Source organism: Oryctolagus cuniculus, chromosome 11 (genome assembly GCF_051225735.1).
Source record: "Oryctolagus cuniculus isolate XC-2025 breed Fujian yellow rabbit chromosome 11, ASM5122573v1, whole genome shotgun sequence".
NCBI classification, from domain to species: Eukaryota; Metazoa; Chordata; class Mammalia; order Lagomorpha; family Leporidae; genus Oryctolagus; species Oryctolagus cuniculus.
This window is the reverse complement of record NC_142877.1, coordinates 13,640,099-13,655,243: the sequence shown is the minus strand read 5'-3', so window position 1 is coordinate 13,655,243 and position 15,145 is coordinate 13,640,099. Positions and strand designations below refer to the sequence as shown.

The window sequence follows — 15,145 nt, the reverse complement described above, 5'->3', positions numbered from 1 at the left end:
CCCAATGCCGGTACGCTTGTGGGTGGGCCTAGCAATGACAGAGCGCTTCGCCGCGCCCTATTGGCTGGATCAAACCCAAGCGAGCCTCTGATTGGTCGACGCTGCTCGAGGGTTACAATTCAAACGCGGGCGGGCGGGCCTGCAGCCTGCAGTTGCAGCCGTGTTCTCCTAGTTCCTGCTTCTCTGGCGAGTGCTGCCCGAATGGCCTCTCAAAATCGCGATCCAGCCGCCGCCAGCGTTGCCGCCGCCCGTAAAGGCGCCGAGCCGAGCGGGGGCGCCGCGCGGGGCCCCGTGGGCAAGAGGTGAGTGGTGCGGAGATGACGCTCGGCGGCCCCGGCATGCCCGGGGCATCGGGGCCCGGAGCGCGGACTCCGAGGACCCCCTTCCTCAGCGGGTGGATTTGCGGGGGCCACAGGACGCGCCAGGAACTCGAGGCCGGGCAGCCACGGGCTCTGGGGCCCCGGGTGGAGACTTCCGAGATCCCCCGCCTCCTGCAGCGGGTGAGACCTGGAGCTCGGGCAGCTGTCGGAGACTAACGACCGGGGAAGGGCGAGGGGAGCGGTCGGCGTGGAGCACCTGCCAGACTCATGCTGCGGGAGCCTGGGCTTGGGGAGCGTGAGGACTCGCCGGGGTCACCCTGGGCAGGTGGCCGGGTCTGGCCTTGGGGCTCCCGCGGGAGATAGGGAGGGAGGGGTGCATCACCTGGGCCCCGCCCGCCCGAACTCCCCGCTGACCCTGAATGCTCTTTTTCTAGGCTACAGCAGGAGCTAATGACGCTCATGGTGAGTGCCCGTGCCCAGACCCCCAGCCAGCTGGCCCCCTCCTCACTCCCACCCAACTGTCCATGGCCTGCCCCCTCCACCAGAGCCCCACTTGACACGGGGGCGAAGGCGAGGGTGTCTGTGTTTTCCGGGAAGAAGTCCCTGTCCCCACCTCGCCTTGTCTTCCGGGATTCTGTCCGACGCCGATCCTGGAGTCACCCAGCCCCTGCCCGTGGCGTCCTGGCCCTGCCAAACCTTGGAGTGCGCCTTTCTGTTTCTCTCCAACCCTTGAGCACCCACATTGCCTGTCTGGACTCCTGAGGGGCACCGGACATGGCTGCATAACCCCTCCCCGCCCAGCCTCCCCACCCTCTCTGCGGCAGCCCCGAGGCCACCTGGGGAAAGCCCGTCCCTAGGGAGTGTGACGGGATTAGGGGAAAGTCTCCGAGCTCTGCAATCCAGCAAGTGTTCTTCCTGCCCAGATGTCTGGTGACAAAGGAATCTCTGCCTTCCCCGAGTCAGACAACCTCTTCAAGTGGATAGGGACCATCCACGGGGCAGCCGGCACCGTGAGTATCGGGGTGCTGGGGGGTGGAGGTGACTCCCCGTGCCAGGGCTGCGTCAAGCCTTCAGCTCGGCAAGACAGTCGCCCGAGCCTTGTTCTGCACCTGTGCAGGCTGGGTGTGAACGGTGCTGCCTGTCTTAGATGGCTGGAGGGCTCGGGCAAAAAGGCAATGAGTGGAATAAGGACTTTGGTCAATGGAGTCAGATCAGAGACTCAGGGCAGGGCAGGCACAGCTGCTCTGTGAGAAGCTGCTGCATGGGACACCGGCATCCCTTCAGTGTCGCTTTGAGCCCCAGCTACTCTGCTTCCAGCCCAGCCTCCTGCTACTTCGTACCTGGGAGACACCAGAGGATGGCCCACGTACTTGGGTGCCTGCCACCCACATGGGAGACCCGGATGGAGTTCCAGGATCCTGTGCTCAGCCTGGCCCAGCCCAGGCTGTTGGGGCCATTTGAGGAGTGAACCAGCAAATGGAAGACAACCCCCACACACTTCAGATAAATAAATCTTTTTTTGATATATATTTGAGAGAGTTACAGAGAGAGCGAGAGAAAGAGAGGTCTTCCATCCGCTGGTTTACTTCCCAATTGGCTGCAACAGCTGGAGCTGCGCCAATCCGAAGCCAGGAGCTTCTTCCAGGTCTTCCATATGGGTGCAGGAGCCCAAAGACTTGGGCCATCTTCCACAGCTTTCCTAGGCCACAGCAGAGGGGTGGATCAAAGTGGAGCAGCCGGGACTCAAACCGGCGCCCATATGGGATGCCGGCACTGCATGTGGCAGCTTTACCTGCTACACCACAGCACCAGCCCCCTCAAATTCAATTTTTTGCATGTTAACCTACTTTTTTTTTTAAGTTTATTTATTTATTTTTTTTTTGACAGAGTTAGATGGTAAGAGAGACAAAGGTCTTCCTTTCTGTTGGTTCACCCCCCCAAATGGCTGCTATGGCTGGCGCCCTGTGCCGATCTGAGGCCAGGAGCCAGGTGCTTCCTCCTGGTCTCCGACGCCGGTGCAGGGGCCCAAGGACTTGGGCCATCCTCCACTGCCCTCCCAGGCCACAGCAGAGAGCTGGACTGGCAGAGGAGCAACCGGGACTAGAACCCGGTGCCCATATGGGATGCCGGCGCCGCAGGCAGAGGATCAACCAAGTGAGCCACGGTGCCGGCCCCTATTTATGTATTTGAAAGACAGAGTGACAGTCTGCGATTCACTGGTTCTCTCCCCCAATGGCTACAACAAGCCAGAGCTGGGCCAGGTCAAAAGCAGGAGCCCAGAAGTGCATCTCACTCCCACGCAGGCAGCAAGGGCGCGTGGCCAGGAAGCTGGGCTGGAAGCGGGGAGCAGCCGCAGCTCAAGGCGCTCTGCTGTGGGGCGCAGGTGTCTCGGGGTGTCCAACCCTGCTGCGCCGCGGCACCTGCCCCGGCCCGACACTGCAATTGGGCCAGAGCCCTGGGGGTGCCAGCGCACAGCTCAGCCCCCGGGGCCACTGACGGCCCACCTGACGAAAGCAGGGACCAGTTGAGTGCTTTGTCCGCTGTGCAGGCCCAGGTGGGCGCTCACGTGGGACCCTTGCCCCCACTGTCTCAATGCCAGGTATATGAAGACCTGAGGTACAAGCTCTCCCTGGAGTTCCCCAGTGGCTACCCTTACAACGCGCCCACGGTGAAGTTCCTCACGCCCTGCTACCACCCCAACGTGGACACGCAGGGGAACATCTGCCTGGACATCCTCAAGGACAAGTGGTCCGCCCTGTATGACGTCAGGACCATCCTGCTGTCCATCCAGAGCCTGCTGGGAGGTAACGTGTGAGCGCACCCCTTCCGTGCCGCCCGGGAGCCGCCGGTGCTGCCGGGCCGCCGCTGACTGCTCTCTCTCCACCCGCAGAGCCCAACATCGATAGCCCTTTGAACACACATGCCGCCGAGCTCTGGAAAAACCCCACAGGTGGGTCCCAGCCCTGCCCAAGGATGCTGGGTTGGGCAGGTGTGGGGTTAATAGAACCTCCTGCTTGCTGGCTCGAGGGAGCGGATATGGGAAATTAACCCCTTCCAGACTTGGTCTCCTGTGCTGTTCCCCAGTCTCCATAAAAGCAGGGGGGCGGCCACCAGCCTCCCCTGGCACTCCCCTTAGCGTCCCTGACTGCCCTCTCCCACCCTGATGGAAGGCGTCCGTGTCCATCTCTCACCATCCACCTGCCCGTTCTCTTCCAGCTTTTAAGAAGTACCTGCAAGAAACCTACTCAAAGCAGGTCTCCAGCCAAGACCCCTGACCCGGGCTGCCCAGCCTCTCCCTGTGCCGTCGCCTTTCCTGGTTCTGCCTTAGAATCTGTCCTGTCCTTGACCTCTACTGGACTGTGTCTTGAGCTGTGGTGTTATTTTTGTTTGTTTTTTAAATTAAGTCTGTTTGAGTTCTTGTGATATATATTAAATAAACACATTTTGGTTGTTTTTGTAGAAGTTGCTGTCTCGCGGTTACCCTGGGTTGGGGGTGCTCAGGGCAGGCAGGGTGGGTGGTCTCGCATCTGGGCAATTGGCCTGTTCCCCTCTTCAGCGGTGGAAGCAGGTGACAGGCTGTAAGGCCAAGCAGTGGCTTGTTCCCCTGTGGCCTTGGTTTCTCTGAAGGAGCGACTACAAGCCCCAGGAATGCTAGTAGGTACTGGAGCTGCCCCAGCTATGCGTGCTGGAGGGGAGGACCACCCACCCGCTTCCAACAGAGAAGGCTCCAGTTAGCCAGAGCAGGGCCAGGGTCTGCGGAGGCAGCAAGGGAAAGCCCCTTGCTCTGCACCAGGCCCAGTTCCCCAGGGATGGCTCCGCACCCCAAGGGGAGACACCTCCTGCCCTGGCCCTGGGACCCCTGGAGGAGACACCTGTGCAGAACTGCAGGGAGGAGAGCAGGCTGGGATGATGGGCCCTGCCTGGGCCTACAGGAAGATCTCTGAGGTAAACAAGCTACCCAGGTGCATTCCTGCACTGCCCGGCCTCGACTCAGCACCCAGGCCTGGGGGGGACACAGCCGGCAGCCCCCACCTCCAGTCACGTGTAAAGAATTGGAGCTTTCAGGTCTGGGGTTGGAACTTGAGTGTGTCATTGTGCCTGAACCGCTCTGCTCGGAGCTTCTCCATCTCGTGGGCGTACAAGTCCACTCTGAGCCTTGAGCAGATGAGACATAACACCTGCCTCCCATATCGGAGGGCCGGAGTTTAGGTCCAGGTTCCTGGCCTGCCTTCCTTTCAAGTAGATTAAAAAATATATATATATATTTGAAAAGCAGAGTTGCAGAGAGGGAGAGAGAGAGGTCTTCCATCCACTGGTTCACTCACCAGATGGTCGGAATGGCCAGAGCTGTGCCAGTCTGGAGCTCCTTCTGGGTCTCCCACGCGGATGCAGGGGACCAAAGATTTGGGCCATCTTCTACTGCTTTGCCATAGCAGAGGGCTAGATTGGATGTGGAGCAGCTGGGACTTGAACCTGCGCCCATATGGGATGCCAGCACTATAGGCGGTGGCTTTACCTGCTATGCCACAGCACCGGCCCCTCAAGTAGATTATTTACTTGAGAGTGTTACAGAGAAAGGGAGAGACAAAGAGGTCTTAAATATTCTGAGTCACTCCCCAAATGGCCACAATGACCAAGGGACCAGGGGTGGACCAGGCCAAAGCCAGGAGCTTCTTCCCGGACTCCCAAGCGGGTGCAGGGGCCCAAGCCCTTGGGCCATCTTCCACTGCTTTCCCAGACCACAAGCAGAGAGCTGGATGGGAAGAGGAGCAGGCAGGACACCAACTGGCTCCCTATGGGATGCTGACGCTGCAGGCGGAGGCTTAGCCCGCTAAGCCACAGCGCCAGATTCTGATTCAGTCAGTCTGGGCGAGGGCGTGAGGTTCCATGTCTAATCCGCTCCCAGGCGGTGTCACTGCTGTAGTCTCATTAGGAAACATGGAAGGTGGCCATCGCGGGGTGTGGTCCTCCCCCAGCACAGACTCCACCTGGAACTTGGTAGAAAGGCCACGCTCTTGGTCCCCACAAGCTCTCCAGGTTAGATGCTCTCTGGGGCTTGAAGTCATGGGGTCAGATGATGCCTGGGCAAAGCAGAGGCAGAAGCTATCACAGGATTGGTTCTTTCCGTTTGTTAAAGATTTGTTTGTTTATCTGAAGGGCAGAGAGACCCAAGTGGCGAGAGACAGATCTTCCATCTGCTGGCTCACTCCCTAAATGGCTGCAACGGCCAGGGCTGGGCCAGGCCAGAGCCAGGAGCCAGGAACTCCATCCCTGTCTCCCTCGTGTGTGGTAGAGGCCCAACTACTTGGGTCATCTTCTGCTGCCGCCCAGGTGCGTTCTCGGGGAGCAGGATTGGAAACAGCAGCCAGGACCTGAATCGGCACTCCCACATAGAATGCCAGCGTACACACGGTGGTGGCTTAGCCCGCTGTGCCACAGCGCCAGCCCCCTGGTTTTTAATAAACCTGCTAAGAGGTGAACCTATTTTGTCTGCCTTCGAGGAAATCTTTTCCCTGTGGTCCCTGATCTTGGTGTTCAGCCCACCAGGTAGTCCCGAGGCCGGCCTCGTGTCAGTCACAGGGACCCAGTCCTCACGTGTAGCTCAGAAGCCATCGGAGTGTTCTCTGGAACCCACCACTGGGAGAGTTTTACAACAGGTTGCTGAGGCCGGCGCCGCGGCTCACTAGGCTAATCCTCCACCTGCAGCGCAGGCACACCGGGTTCTAGTCCCGGTCGGGGCACCAGATTCTGTCCCAGTTGCCCCGCTTCCAGGCCAGCTCTCTGCTGTGGCCAGGGAGTGCAGTGGAGGATGGCCCAAGTGCTTGGGCCCTGCACCCCATGGGAGACCAGGAGAAGCACCTGGCTCCTGCCTTCGGATCAGCGCGGTGCGCTGGCCTCAGCGCTGCGGCCGCGGCTCCTGGCTTCGTATTGGCACAGCTGCAACCAGTTGGGGAGTAAAGACCTCTCTCTCTCTCTCTCTCTCTCTCTCTCTCTCTCTGCCTCTCCTTCTCTCTGTAACTCTGACTTTCAAATAAATTAACTAATTAACTTTAAAAAAGAAGGAAAAAGAACTCAGCCCAAGGAAGCAGAACCACTGGGTTAGAACCCTGGCTCCACCCCCTCCTTGCCTGCATGCACTTGGGCACTTAGACTTAACCTCACTATGAAACGGAATCATTGAAGGATGTGAGAACAGTGCCTGGCACATAGGAAGCGCTCATTAAGTGCTGGGCGTCTAATGAATAGGAGGGCAAGGAGGGCTTCCTGGAGAAGGAGTGAGCCATGAGGCTGGCAGAGGCAAGAAAGCGGCTTCACTGGACAGCAGGACGTGTGTGTTCATGGGTGTAGGGAGGAGGGGAGGGATGTTGGGCCTCAGTGGGCGTTTCAGGCCACATTAAAGTGCAGACACTTATCTTGAGGGCAACATTCAAAGAATGAAGCCTTGGGCAGGACAGTGATGTGACCAGAATCATTTTCAGAGCAGTCTTACTTGGGGGCCAGTGTTTGGCCTGGGGGGTGGTGGTCCGGGTGGTGGTGGTGGTCTGGGGGCTGTGGCCCGGGGGGCAGTGGCCCATGGGACAGTGGTCCGGGGGGTGGTGGTCCGGGGGCAGTGCCCAGTGGGCACAGAGAGGAGGATGAAGCAGGGTAAGGAGACAGGAAACAGAGGGTGTATGGGGGGGAGGGGTGAGCACCAGAGTCCCTGTGCTGGGCCCCATCCAGGCTGTTATCTGTGGGCTGCTCTACTTCACCTCCCTGGGCCTGAGTTCCCACAACCACAAAACGGGGATAAGAGCAGCATCTGCCTCTGGATGCGCCGTGTGGATGACCCAGACCAAGTGCATAAGGCACAAGGCACAGCCATGACGGTGCTGGAATCCCAGCACCAACCCTGGCTGGAACAGCAAACCGGGAAATCAGCAACAGGACAAAGCAGAGACTAGGACCAAGATGGAGAGAGCGGCAGGTAGCAAGCGTAAAACAGCAGGACAGGGGCCGGCCCTGTGGCACAGCACATTAACGCCCTGGCCTGAAGCGCCGGCATCCCATATGGACGCCGGTTCGAGTCCTGGCTGCTCCTCTTCCGATCCAGCTCTCTGCTATGGCCTGGGAAAGCAGTAGAAGATGGTCCAAGTCCTTGGGCCCCTGCACCCACGTAGGAGACCCGGAATAATCTCCTGGCTCCTGGCTTTGGGTCAGCGCAGCTCCGGCCATTGTGGCCCTTTGGGGAGTGAACCAACGGAGGGAAGACCTTTCTCTCTGTCTCTACCTCTCCTTCTCTCTGTGTAACTCTGACTTTCAAATAAATAAATCTTTAAAAAAAAAAAAAAAAAGGACAGAGTTTCAGGGAGGAGGAGGATAATGGTGGACAGCATTAATTAAACACTTGCTGTGTGCCTGGCACTGTTCTAAGCACCTTGCACATACCAACTTGTTCTTGAAACCCTCTAAGGTAAGTATGATCATTGCCCCATTTTACAGATAAAAATACTGAGGTCCCAAGTCGTTTACTGTCAAGCAGTGAGGATACAAATTCAGAGAGCCTGACTCTAAAGTTCAACAACTACTACACTCAATTAGCTACGACCTGATCCCTGCTATGCAGAATTGTGTGCAAAGCACCATGGGAGCCAGATCTGCAGCTTGTGGGTGCAGGGATCAAGGGGGGAGATGGTCTCCACGTTGGGCCTCGTGGGTTGAAGAATTTGCCAGGATCATAAGGGGAAGAGCATTGCAGGGAGCGGGAACAGCAGTGTGCAAGGGCCCAGAGGCCGGCAAACGCAGGAGCGGCGACGGGAGGAGTGAGGGAGCCCAGAGCGAGGCATCTGGATTGGATTCTGGAGGCCCCGAGGGGTCCTGCAGGACGTTCAGCGGGGGCGCGGCCCGGTCAGGTTCCCGGGAGCTGGTTCTCGCGGTCGGCGGTCGGCCCGTGGCGGGGGGCCCCGGGGAGGAGCTGCTGCCGCTGCTGCCCCCTCTCCGCTGCCAGCGCCGGGTGCCCCACAAGCGCTGGAAGAACGGACCAGACCGAGCGGGCTCGCAGAAAACGCTGCCGTCGCCCCGCTCCCGGCCCGGGAGCCGGCCCACGGCGGCGAGCCTGACACCCACGCTCAGAGGCTCGGGAACGCATGGGCGATGGGGCAGGCAGGGGGCTCCACCCCCTCTCCCTCGGCCCGAAGCCCCCCGTGGCCCTCCCCCGCCCCCCGCATCCCGCTCCCCGCAGCCCCGGCCCGCCCCTCACTCAGGCCATGAGCTTGGCAACGTTTGCTTTTATTCCTTCCAGACACGGAGCCAGAAGGGGCCGCGCCCCCTGCGCGGGGCAGGGAACGAGCCGGCGGGGCCGAGGCTGAGACCCCAGCCTTACTGCACGCCCTCCATCATCTTCAGGAACTCTGCAGGAAAGCAAGGGCGAGGCTCAGCGCCAGCACTGCCCACCCGCCCGCCCGCGGGGGCTGGGGGCGGCCCCGCTCGGGCCACGCCCAGCCCCACCCGCGGGGCCGAGGCCTGCCGCGCCCCCGACGCCCGCCCGCGACTGCCGGCGCTCACCGTCGAAGTCAATGCGGCCGTCGTTGTTCTTGTCCCCGTCCTTCATCAGGGATTCGATCTCCTCGTCCGTCACGTGCTCCCCAGAGGCCCTGAAAATCTCAGCCAGCTCCTCGGCGTCGATGTAGCCGTCTGCGTTCCTTCGGGGCCGAGGGCCGGGACAGGGCTCAGCAGCTGCCCGGGCGTCGCTGCACGTGCCCCTCGCGCACCCGCACCCCGGGCACTCCCGTGCTGTGCCCGTGGGAGAGCCCCCCCCGCCCCGCGCGCCCCGCGCTCCCCCACCCCGCGCACCTGTCGAAGATGCGGAAGCACTCGGCCAGCTCCTCCTCGCTCTTGCCCTTGGCGTCCTCTTTCATCTGGCGCACCATCATGACCAAGAACTCCTCGAAGTCGATGGTGCCGCTGCCTGCGGGCGCAGGGCAGGCACTGAGCGCCGCCCCGGGCCCACCTCGCGCCCCCGCGGCCCTGACCTGGGCGGGGCTGCCCGCTCACCATCCTCATCCACCTCCTCGATGATGGCGTCCAGCTCCTCTTTGGTGGGTGTCTGGCCCAGCATCCTCATGACTGTGCCCAACTCCTTGACGCTGATGTCACCACCGCCATCAGCATCAAACATGTCGAAGGCGGCCTTGAACTCTGCAGGGGGGTGGAGGGGAGAGCTGAGGTGAGGTGGGCTGGCCTGCCAGGCTCACACCCACCCCCACTGCTGCCCAGACCCCACACATGTGCCCTGGCACATGTCACCCTCCCACACGCCCCCTTGCACACACACCCTCACCCCACCCTGCACTCACCAGCGATCATCTCCTCGCTGAGGTAGGACCGGGCCTCAGCCTGCTGGTCCGTCTGCAGGAGACACAGGGTCAGAGCACAGGAGGACCACCCTGCTCACCCAGTCCCACCTCGACCCCGCCCTGCGTAGCGCCCTCCTCCGTCAGGAAACCTGTCCCACCTGTGTGTCCCCACGGCACCTGACAAGAGCGGAGACCCAGATTAGGTCAGAGGTCCTCATTCGGCAATACTTGTAGGGCCAAGTCAGGCACAACCCAGCCCCCCAACACACACCCTGCCCCCTGGGGACTTTGGGGAAGCCGCAGGTCACGCCCTGGTCTCCTCTCGGTGGCTTTTCGGGGCTGAGATGAAATCGGAGGCGGGAAAGGGGCTTTGCAAGGTACCTGCACCGCTCCAGGGTGCAGTAATGACACAACCCAGAGTACTGAGCACTAGCTAAGTGTCGGGCCACAGCCCAGACACGGGGACCCCCGGCTGACAGGGGCACATGCGTGGAGGTGCCAAGCAGGCATTGGAGTGCACGGCCCTCAGGCTAGGCGGAGGGTGGCGTGAAAATGAGCCGTCCACGACCCATCCGGGCCAGGCCATCCGGGTTGGGGGCTCTAGTCTGGGGCTGGCAGTGAGGCAGGGGTGAGATGGACAAGCAGTTCTGGGCCCTGGCCCTGGGCCTCCTGTTTCTCCCCCTCTTTCTTGCCCTCCTCTCCGCCTGTGCCAGGAGGGCAGGCTATTTTTAGCAGGGCATGGGCAGCAGCAGCTGGCCTCTGGGGTCCAGTTACTCCTTGAAGTGATCTCTGGAGGGGGAACCTCAGTCCCAAATCAAAACCCCTCCCGGGGAGGTGGGGGTCCCTCCGACTGCTGTCTCCTGCCCCTTCCGTCATCCTCAGGGCTCTTGGAGTTGGCGTGGGGCCCTGTGGGCCTCCCATCTTCCTAGGAGCTGGCTTTCTTCTCTCACTGACAGCAGGAGGGTTTGGCCAGGCTTCCAGCCCATCCCCCACCCCCCACCACTGGCTCCCTGGGGAACTCACTGCAGCCCCTGGGGGTCTGTCACCACCATAAAGGAGATGGGATAAGACCTCCCGGAGCTCTGTGCCTAGCACTGCTGGAAGCCTCCGCAGTGGGCAGCACAGTGGCCGCAGGACCAATCCCTGGGACATCCAGCCCTCCCCAACCAAGAGAAGTCAAAGGACTTCCCAGGCTTCCTCTGAACACCTGTGTTCCACAACCTTCTCGTCCCCCATCAAGCATCTAAGTTCCCACCCCACAGAACACCCAGATCTGCTTGAAAGAGGTCTAGAAGTGCCCCCAGCCAGCAGAGCAGAGTCCCTTCATGTCCTTACCATGGTTGCTGGTCACTGGGCCACCCCTGCCGTGAGCCGCCTCCCCTGAACTCCACCACGCACAGACGCAGTGGCCCACTCCAGCCCCCGGGATTTGTAGGGGCATCCTGTCCTCCCACCCCCCTGCTCCCCAGGAATGGATACCCTGCCCAATCAGATCCTGGGGTCAGCAAGCCCCACCCCTCCCAGAGTCCTAGCCCATTACCTAATTTAGCCAAGGGCCCTTGCAGAGAAATTTAAGCCCCTGAGCAGGTGGCAAGCCTTGACGTCCCAGATTCTTGGGAGGAGGCCCCACCCTGCTCCGCCGCCTTAGAGCCCCACCCCCCACCCCAGGAAGCACACTGGCTCCAAGATGGAGGAGGAGGATCGGAACAGTGACAAGTGACGCAGCATGGTGGAACGGGAACAGCACAAGCCTTGAAGTCCCAGGGTCCAGGTCCCTGCCTCGGCAAGGTGTGTGACCTTGGGCAGGTAAAGCAGCCGCTCTGAGCCCAGTATCCTCATTGGTGACATGGGCACAGTCAGACCATGGCAGAAGGATGCTCAGGTCTCTAAGTCATCTAGCTTGTGCCAGACCCACAGGGTGGGTGCTTGGCAAGTACAATGTCCTGTCTCCGAACTACAGTGAGGGGCAGGGCTCAGGAGGGGAAAGCGGTACTTAGGCACCACTGGTTGAACCTCCAGGATGGGCCACACTGGGCCAGACATTTCAACCACAGGATCTCACCTGGTGTGCGTCCTATGAGGTAGCAGCTATTATTATCCCCATTTCACTGGGGCTAATTTTTGTGAATCATAAAAGCCGTAGTCCTGTTGATGATTCCTGTTGATCCCGACTTGGGGGAGCCCACCCAGGAGAACTGTCCAGAGGAATAGAGGAGCCCTCGGAGGAGGAGGAGGCATCCAAAGCAGAGTGCTCTCTCAGAGACCCCGCCCCAGGAAAAGGGTGTCTGTGATCCGCTGACTTGGGCAGTGGGTTAGGCAGAAGGCAAAGGGGCAGTGAAGTCTGGTCCCCGGCAGGTGAAGTCCAAGGCAAGCCCACCCACTCTGAGAGGCCAGAGCCTAGGCTGGGTGCTGGGGAGCAGACAAGGCTCACGGTCATATGGCCATGGGACCAGAAATCACCAGAAAGCACTAGGACAACCGAGGGCGGTGTGGGAGCCAGGCAATGGGGGCTGGACACCAAGGAGGGCAGATGGACAGTGGCAACTGGGCCGCCCCTCCCCCTACACATAGACATTCCCAAGGAAAGCTCAGCAGCGCCAGGCCGGGCTAAATAAGGCTTCCCCCAGCCAGGCAGAGGGCCGAGGGGTGATAGCCAGGGGATCCCAGTCGGGACACACGGGAAGCACTTGGTCCTCTTAGAACAGAGAGTCGAACAGCAATCACTTGTTCATAATTTGTTCCTCCATTTCTTCAGGGAAATAGACAAAGTGCAGACTCCTTAGCGTGGAAGCTCCTATCCGCCCCTCTAATCGCAACTCGTCCCCCCTCCCCACCCTTAAGTGCTCAAACACTGCCCCAAACACCATCCTTGATAAACCAGCAGCCCTGGCCATGCTGGTTTTTTTTGTTTTTGTTTTTGTTTTTCCTGCCAGAAGCTCTCATTTTTCCCTCTCTTCATCTGTCCGCTTGGCTGTTGCTGCTCTTGGCCTTGACAAAACTTCCTGCAGGGTTCTTCTTCCCCTACAGCCTGGCTCCGAGAGTCTACAGTGGTCTCCAGTCATTTCCTAATCATAGCACAGAACATGCTTGGTAATCACCACCTGTCCTGAGTTCCACAGACCAGAGACCCTGGCTGATCACCATCACTTGCCCAGCACTCAACTGTAGGCACTTAGCAGGTGTTCAATAAAAATGGACTTTACATAGGAGTAAGTGAGCCGAAAGGCATCTGATTCAATATGAGGAAACTTCCAAGCAGTCACGGTTGACCATTAATGGACAAAGATGGCCTCAAGAGGTATTGAGCTTCCTGCCAGCAAGGCTACCCACACAGAAGGTAGGCGGTCATCTCTCGGGGAGAAACATGCACCCAGAGTCCAAGAATGCTGGAGAACACAGCGCATCAGGAGACGGCCTAGAGGGGAGGCCTGCGGTTAAGTCACCGCTTGCCCGCCGGCATCCATAGCCAGTGCCTGTTCCAGCCCTCGCTTCTCCACTTCTGATCCAGTTTCCTACTAATGCACCCAGGAAAGCAGCGGAAGATGGCCCAAGTGCTTGGGGTCCTGTCATCCAGGTGGGAGACAGAGATGGAGTTCCTGGCTTCTGCTTGGCCCTGGGAACCAGTGGAAAGATTCTCTCTCTCTCTCTCTCTCTCCCCCCTTCCCCTCCCTCCCTTTCAAATAAGTAAATAAATTCATTAATCTTTTTTTTTTTTAATTTAAAAAGAGGGGTCGGCGCTGTGGCTCACTTGGTTAATCCTCCGCCTGTGGCACCAGCATCCCATATGGGCGCCAGGTTCTAGTCCCAGTTGCTCCTCTTCCAGTCCAGCTCTCTGCTGTGGCCCGGGAGTGCAGTGGAGGATGACCCAAGTGCTAGGGCCCGGCACCCACATGGGAGACCAGGAGAAAGCACCTGGCTCCTGGCCAGCCTTAGCAGCCATTTAGGGAGTGAACCAATGGAAGGAAGACCTATCTCTCTGTCTCTCTCTCATTGTCTATAACTCTACCTGTCAAATTAATAAAAATAAAAATAAAAATAAAGAGAGTGAGAGAGACTCAGATTTGCCTTGCTGAGGCTTGAGTCTAGCACTTAAAAAAATTTAAAAAAAAAAAAAAAAGAGAGAGAGAGAGAGAAAGAGAAGCTCTCCTAGTTCTGACGCTGTGGCCTGGCACAGGCCTCAGGTTCCTGAGGCTCCCTCCTGCTCTAACAATCCAGGACTTCATTCACTCTCTCCAACTGAAAGGCAGAATGACGCAGAGAGACAGAGATCTCCATCTGCTGGTTCCTTCCCCAAACGCTCACCACAGCCAGGCCTGGGCCGGGCTGAAGCCAGCAGCCTGGAACTCCACGCGGGTCTCCCCCGGTGGGTGGCAGGGGCCCGAGCACTGGAGCCACCATCTGCCGCCTTCCAGGTCGCTCTAGCAGGAACCAGGATCGGAACCGGCACTCGGTAAGGGATCGCGGGCACCTGCAGTGGTGACTTCTCCAGCTGCACCACGGCCCCTGCCCCAGCCCATGGCTCAGACCCCGGCTGTGCACCCAGCCTTGACAGGCACACAACAAAGGACTGCTCAGTCAGCGGTTGGTCAATGAGAGCGAATGAGTGAAGCTGTCTTTTTGCCCCAGCACCCTGACTCCAAGCTGCGCATAGTTAGCGCTTTGACGTTTCTCAAGCTTAACTCCAGCTCCCCTATTTCCGAGCTGTGGCTCTTGGGGAAGTCAGTGGGCCTGTTTCCTCCCCTTGAAAATGGACTATTATCAGCCAAGAAAAGCCCCTCCCTAGGAGGCTGTGAGGGCAGGGGCTGCGGCAGCACAGAAAGTGCTTAGAGGGGACCGGCGCTGTGGCATAGCGGGTAAAGCCACCTGCAGTGCCGCCATCCCATATAGGCACCGGTTCAAGTCCCGGCTGCTCCTCTTCCGATCCAGCTCTCTGCTGTGGCCTGGGAAAGCAGTAGAAGATGGCCCTAGTCCTTGGGCCCCTGCACCCACATGGGAGAGCCGGAAGAAGCTCCTGGCTCCTGGCTTCAGCCATTGCTGTCATTTGGGGAGTGAATCAGCAGATGGAAGATCTCTCTCTATATAACTCCTCCTTTCAAATAAATAAGTAAATCTTAAAAATAATAGTTTGTGGGCCCGACGCCGTGGCTCACATGGCTAATCCTCCGCCTTGCGGCGCCGGCATCCCATATGGGCGCCGGGTTCTAGTCCCAGTTGCTCCTCTTCCAGTCCAGCTCTCTGCTGTGGCCCAGGAAGGCAGTGGAGGATGGCCCAAGCGCGTGGGCCCTGCACCCGCATGGGAGACCAGGAGGAAGCACCTGGCTCCTGGCTTGGGATCAACGCAGTGCCAGCCGTAGCAGCCATTAGGGGGCTGAACCAACGGAGGGGAGGACCTTTCTCTCTGTCTGTCTCTCTAACTCTACCTGTCAAATAAATAAATCTTTAAAAAAAATAGTTTGTGGGAAGATGGAATTCAAAGAGAAGCTTGTTTTGGTA

General features: G+C 59.3%; 2 protein-coding genes and 1 long non-coding RNA gene across 3 annotated transcripts; 2 read left to right on the top strand and 1 right to left on the bottom strand.

The window, feature by feature from the left end:
* Nucleotides 1-148: 148 nt before the first annotated feature.
* On the top strand, nucleotides 149-3,782 carry UBE2C (ubiquitin conjugating enzyme E2 C). Its single transcript, XM_002721233.6, has 6 exons — nucleotides 149-302; nucleotides 755-782; nucleotides 1,244-1,330; nucleotides 2,920-3,124; nucleotides 3,211-3,270; nucleotides 3,537-3,782. Exons 1-6 carry the CDS (start codon nucleotides 202-204, stop codon nucleotides 3,593-3,595), a joined length of 540 nt encoding a protein of 179 aa, XP_002721279.1. The 5' UTR covers nucleotides 149-201; the 3' UTR covers nucleotides 3,596-3,782.
* A 4,789-nt stretch (nucleotides 3,783-8,571) lies between these two features.
* On the bottom strand, nucleotides 8,572-11,045 carry TNNC2 (troponin C2, fast skeletal type). The gene is given in 6 exon segments (NM_001082645.1): nucleotides 8,572-8,707; nucleotides 8,862-8,998; nucleotides 9,150-9,264; nucleotides 9,351-9,494; nucleotides 9,653-9,704; nucleotides 10,988-11,045. Coding segments are annotated over 6 exon segments (483 nt in total). The 5' UTR covers nucleotides 10,991-11,045; the 3' UTR covers nucleotides 8,572-8,675.
* A 206-nt stretch (nucleotides 11,046-11,251) lies between these two features.
* On the top strand, nucleotides 11,252-12,865 carry LOC149123341 (uncharacterized). Its single transcript, XR_016216524.1, has 2 exons — nucleotides 11,252-11,481; nucleotides 12,661-12,865. It is a non-coding gene; the product is annotated as an uncharacterized LOC149123341 (long non-coding RNA).
* Nucleotides 12,866-15,145: the final 2,280 nt, after the last annotated feature.

Excerpts from the sequence above, each read along its gene's own strand:
- UBE2C (XM_002721233.6), top strand. The coding sequence starts at position 202 with ATGGCCTCTCAAAATCGCGATCCAGCCGCCGCCAGCGTTGCCGCCGCC. Across the intron at positions 303-754 it reads CGGGGCCCCGTGGGCAAGAG|GCTACAGCAGGAGCTAATGA; the intron begins GTGAGTGGTGCG and ends CTCTTTTTCTAG. Across the intron at positions 3,271-3,536 it reads GCTCTGGAAAAACCCCACAG|CTTTTAAGAAGTACCTGCAA; the intron begins GTGGGTCCCAGC and ends GTTCTCTTCCAG.